The 4,930-nt window shown below is 49.7% G+C and overlaps 1 protein-coding gene across 1 annotated transcript; it reads left to right on the top strand.

The window, feature by feature from the left end:
• Window positions 1-394: 394 nt before the first annotated feature.
• LOC127566247 (uncharacterized) lies at window positions 395-1,866 on the top strand. The gene is made up of 2 exons (XM_052008267.1): window positions 395-1,358; window positions 1,427-1,866. Exon 1 carries the CDS (start codon window positions 524-526, stop codon window positions 1,211-1,213), a length of 690 nt encoding a protein of 229 aa, XP_051864227.1. The 5' UTR covers window positions 395-523; the 3' UTR covers window positions 1,214-1,358; window positions 1,427-1,866.
• The last annotated feature ends 3,064 nt before the right edge of the window (window positions 1,867-4,930 follow it).

Genomic DNA, 4,930 nt, shown 5'->3' with positions numbered 1-4,930 from the left:
GCGGGTGCTGTGGTCTTAACCGACACGGACCAAAAGAGCGCTGCGCCAACTTCTACGGTGGAGGGGGAACGTCTTCCTCTTCAGTCACCCCTGCCTATCGCCAGCACCTCCAAGGTTGCGCAGCGGGGCACGGGGGGGCTGAAGGAGAAGGCCAAAAATAAGGCGGCGACCCGTATTCACGCAAGGCTTAGTGGCGTAGCTAACCTGTCCGTCAAGGACCAGGGGAGGCTTGCCTGGGCCAACACGTGGATGCGGGAAAACCAACTTAGCCCCCTTCCAAAAGACACTAAAGTGCAGACCGGTTCTACCGGCCCTGCCCAACAACAAGGTGGAGTCCATGGCAAGCAAGCGCCAACGGTCCGCTGAGAGTCCCAAGCAAGGGGCTCCAGTGAGCAAGAGGCTGCGAGCACCTGGCTCCACCAACACGGACTCGAACAAGACGAGACAGAGAGCAACGGTTGCTGAAACTGCCAGGCGGCATCTCGCCGTTGCTCTCATAGACAGAGGGGACCCTAACGGGAAAATGTCTGCAGAGCGGTGGCGGTTGACCCATAGTAAGCTGGTCGACGCACTGTTTGTCAGGATGGAGAATGTCCCAGACAGTCCAATGCCTACTTTCGAAGGCACTGGCTGGCTGAATGGTGTCAAGATCCTGACATGCAAGGACGACCCAACATTGCAGTGGCTGCAAGCGACCGTACCCAAACTGGACGGGCTGTGGGAGGGGGCCAAGCTGGACGTGGTGGACAGGAATAATATTCCGTCCATGCCGAAGGCGAAAGTCCTTTTCCCAATAGTTGTTCAGGGAGAGCGGGCGCTTCAGTTGCTTAAAAAGCAGAACCCGGCCATACCGACGAGTGATTGGTCCGTGCTGAAGGTTGATGAACCTTTACCCAGTGGTGGGCAGCACGTGATCATTCAGATCAATAAGGAGGCCGAGGATCTGCTATACAAGCGCAATGGGAAGATGGCGTGGGGCTTAGGGAGCGTGTACCTTCGCCTCAAAAAACGTCATCCCAACGACCAGGACACACACACGCTGAGGTCAGGGGAGGTTGAGGCAGATCTCGGTCTTGAGATCGTGACCGACGCCACCCAGAACCTCAGCCTGACTGACAAGACGGAGGAGGTGGGGGAGGAACTGTCCATGCAGACGGACCCCCCCGCGAGTTTGCTAACCTCTAATGAGTGTGCTGCAACTCAACCTCCATAAATCCAAAACGGCTTCGGCGGAGCTACTCCTTGCCCTGGAGGAAGCGTCCGCCTACGCGGCTTTGGTCCAAGAACCGTGGATAGCGTCGGGCAACACGGTGGCTGGGCTGAAGTCGCCTAACTATGATTTATACGTCCCGACATTGGTAAGTAGATCGAGAACTGCCATCCTTGTAAAAAAGGGGCTAAAAGCTCATCTACTACCTAATTACAGCAATGACGATCTAACCGTGGTGGTGCTGGAGAGCCGTGAAGGATGTTTGCTGCTGGCATCCTGTTATATGGCTCACGACAAGCCGGCTCCACCTGACGAGCTGCGGAGGCTGGTGGACATGGTCTGCTCCTCCAATAAGCATATTATAATCGGAACGGACGCCAACGCCCACCATAGCGTCTGGGGAAGTCCCGACATCAACGACAGGGGTGAGTCAGTTCTTGATTTTATCCTTAACCATAAGCTTAGACTAGCCAACAGAGGTGAGGTATCTACCTATGTAGGTCCCACCTCCAGTAATGTGCTGGACTTAACGATTGCAACTGAGTGTACCAATGTAGAAGAGTGGAGGGTCCTGGATAGACCCTCCTTCTCGGATCATAAGTATATTCAGTTTACCATTCCATTTAATAGGGTACCTGCGGCTCAGCCGTTCAGAAATCCCCGAAATACCAACTGGGCGAAATTCTCTAGCCTTGTCTCCAAGTCTCTTGGTCCGCCGGGTAACATCAACTCGGTACAGGACCTAGAAACAAATGTCAATGTCCTCTCAGCAGGACTACTTTCTGCGTTTCGCCAATCTTGTAGGCTCTCAAGACCGACGAGAAGTTCGAAGCCACCCTGGTGGAACCCAGATCTCTCATCGCTACGCGGGGAGCTTACTAGCATGTTTCAACTTGCTAAGAAGGCGGATAACGAATATGTCTGGGACGAGTATAGGTCTCTCCTGAAGTCGTACAAGAAGATGATCCGATCATCCAAAAGGTCTTCATGGAGAACCTTTTGCTCGGACCTGGATAACATCAAAGACACCTCCAGACTGAGGAAGCTGCTGTCCAAGCAGCCTTCCAGTCCTAGTCTGCTCAAGTCGGGCGACGGAGCGTGGACGGAGAGCAGTGCTGAAACTCTCTTGAAGCACTGCTCTCAACTCATTTCCCGGGATGTATTGGAATAGAGAACAGTGACTGGCAGCTCTTTCCTAGTCTCCCAGTTATGAGACCCCCAGCCGGTCTAATTACAGATAACAAAATAATTTGGGCTATCGACTCCTTTGCGAAGGTCAGGTCGCCCGGTCTCGATGGACTTTCGCCAGCAATGCTGCAAGCCAGCAAGCCCACGATTGTTCCGTGGCTATCGGGTATCTATTCGGCGTGCCTCGCATGGGGTCATATCCCCACTCTTTGGAGGACCTCGAAAGTCATTTTCCTGCCCAAGGCGGGCAAATGCAGTCATGTGGTCCCAAATGACTTCCGGCCTATCAGCCTAACCTCTTTCCTGCTAAAAACATTGGAAAAGCTACTTGATTTGCACATCAGAAGCAACACAATGCATCTGTTGTCCCCAAATCAGCATGCGTACACAAAGGGCAAGTCCATTGAGACTGCTCTCCATGCTCTAGTAGCCTCCATCGAAAAAGCAGAACACTATAAAGAATATGCCTTGGGTGCATTTCTTGACATTTCAGGCGCCTTCAATAACGTCACCACTGATGCTATTATGAAGGGCCTTACCTCAGTTAACACGGCACCAGCGATCCACAGGTGGGTCAACCGCCTTCTTTGTGACAGGCGGGTGGTGGCTACGTGGGGCGATGCGGCCATTACAAAGGTAGTGCGAGGTGGCACTCCCCAGGGTGGGGTTCTCTCGCCTCTCCTTTGGAATTTGGTCGTAAATAGCCTACTTCTAAAATTTACTAGATTTTTTCAAGTTAATTGCCTATGCTGACGACATAAGCATTTTGATAACTGGGAAATGCCCAACCACCCTTAGTTCCGTAATGGAACTTACTTTGCGGGATGTTAAAGCATGGGCCGAATCAGCCGGGCTCAGCATTAACGCGGACAAAACGGACCTTATCCTCTTCACGAAGAGGTATAAGGTACCTGCGTGGTCCCCCCCAAAAATAGGCTGCACTACGCTAAAGCCGAGCCTAGCAGTAAAATACCTAGGTGTGGTCCTGGACAGCAAACTGACATGGAAGCTCAATGTGTTAGAAAGGGTGAAGAAGGCCACCGGAGCCTTGTACATGGCGAAAAAAGATGCTTAGTTGCACTTGGGGCCTCTCTCCAATCTAATGCGGTGGATATACATCTCAGTTGTTCGCCCTATCCTCACCTACGGTGTTCTAGTGTGGTGGCAGGCCACTGAAAAAAGGACGTACCTATCCATCATGGAAAGGACACAGCGTCAAGCGCTACTGTGTATCACAGGCGCTCTCAGGTCGACGCCAACTAAAGCCCTCGAGGTAATAGCTGGTGTCGAACCATTAAACCTATACGCGCAATCCATAGCCGCAAAATCGTCCCTACGGATTGCCGCAACTGGCAATCTGGGTCTGCTAGGCTATGGTCACAGCGCCATTGGTAGGGAGATTAGTAGAGACTTGGACTATACTATCCCCTTTTACCAGTACTGACCATATTAACACAATATTTTCTGGAACCGGAGTGCTGGCGGGAAGGGTTACGCATTTTTCGAAGCCCTCAACCTCTTCACCGACGGGTCGAAGATGGATGATGGTGTCGGAGCGGCCGTATACTGCCCAGACCCGGTCTCCAAACAATCCTATATTTTTTGCAGCATCTTCCAGGCGGAAGTTTTTGCCATTGGCAAGGCTGCCGAATTGGCTCGGGTTTACAGCGTAATCACACCTCTATTAACATCTTTGTTGACAGCCAGGCTGCAATAAGATCAATGCAATCTGATGTGGTCAAGTCCAAAGTTGTCCTGGACAGCAGAAGAGCAATAGAGTCGCTGAACGCATCTGCGGTCGTGCGATTTATTGGATCCCAAGCCACCAGGGCATCGATGGCAACGAGATCGCAGACATTCTCGCCAAAGAGGGAGTGGGGCTCGATGTCGGTAACATGTTTTGTTCCGATATTCCTGCGAACTCTAGGCAGTGAAATTGAGGTACGCTCTAGACTTCAGTGGGACGCGATTTTAATGCCAACTCGTGCAAAACTGCAAGGCTGATGTGTGCCTCTACTAACAAAAAACTTAACCAAATTCATTCATGCATTTTTCAAGGAAAGACTGCAGGCTAATGCTAGGCATTTTAACTGGTCACTGTCTTTCAGCCGTCCATGCTGTAAAGCTGGGCATCACGACATTTTTTTGATTTTGCAGGAAATGCAACGAACCCGGGTTAAGGACACACTTGAGCATCTTCTCTGTAGATGCCCAGCGTTATCCCGATTTTTTGATTTTCAAAATTTTTCCGATTTTTACATTGCTTTCCATACGGCGCGATTTCTGAAATTTTCCGATTTTTACATTTTTTCATTTTCCAAAAATTTTTCGGATTTTTACATTTTATATTTTATTTCTAAAATTTCTGGATTTTACATTTTTTCATTTTCCAAAATTTTTCCGATTTTTAAATTTTTTCATTTTCAAAAATTTTCCGATTTTTTAATTTTTTCATTTTCCAAAATTTTTCCGATTTTTTAATTTTTTTCATTTTCCAAAATTTTCCGATTTTTACATTTTTTTTTATTTTCC

Source organism: Drosophila albomicans, unplaced genomic scaffold (genome assembly GCF_009650485.2).
Source record: "Drosophila albomicans strain 15112-1751.03 unplaced genomic scaffold, ASM965048v2 utg000063l_pilon, whole genome shotgun sequence".
NCBI classification, from domain to species: Eukaryota; Metazoa; Arthropoda; class Insecta; order Diptera; family Drosophilidae; genus Drosophila; species Drosophila albomicans.
The sequence above is the reverse complement of the archived record's forward strand: the minus strand, read 5'-3'. Positions and strand labels throughout refer to the sequence as shown.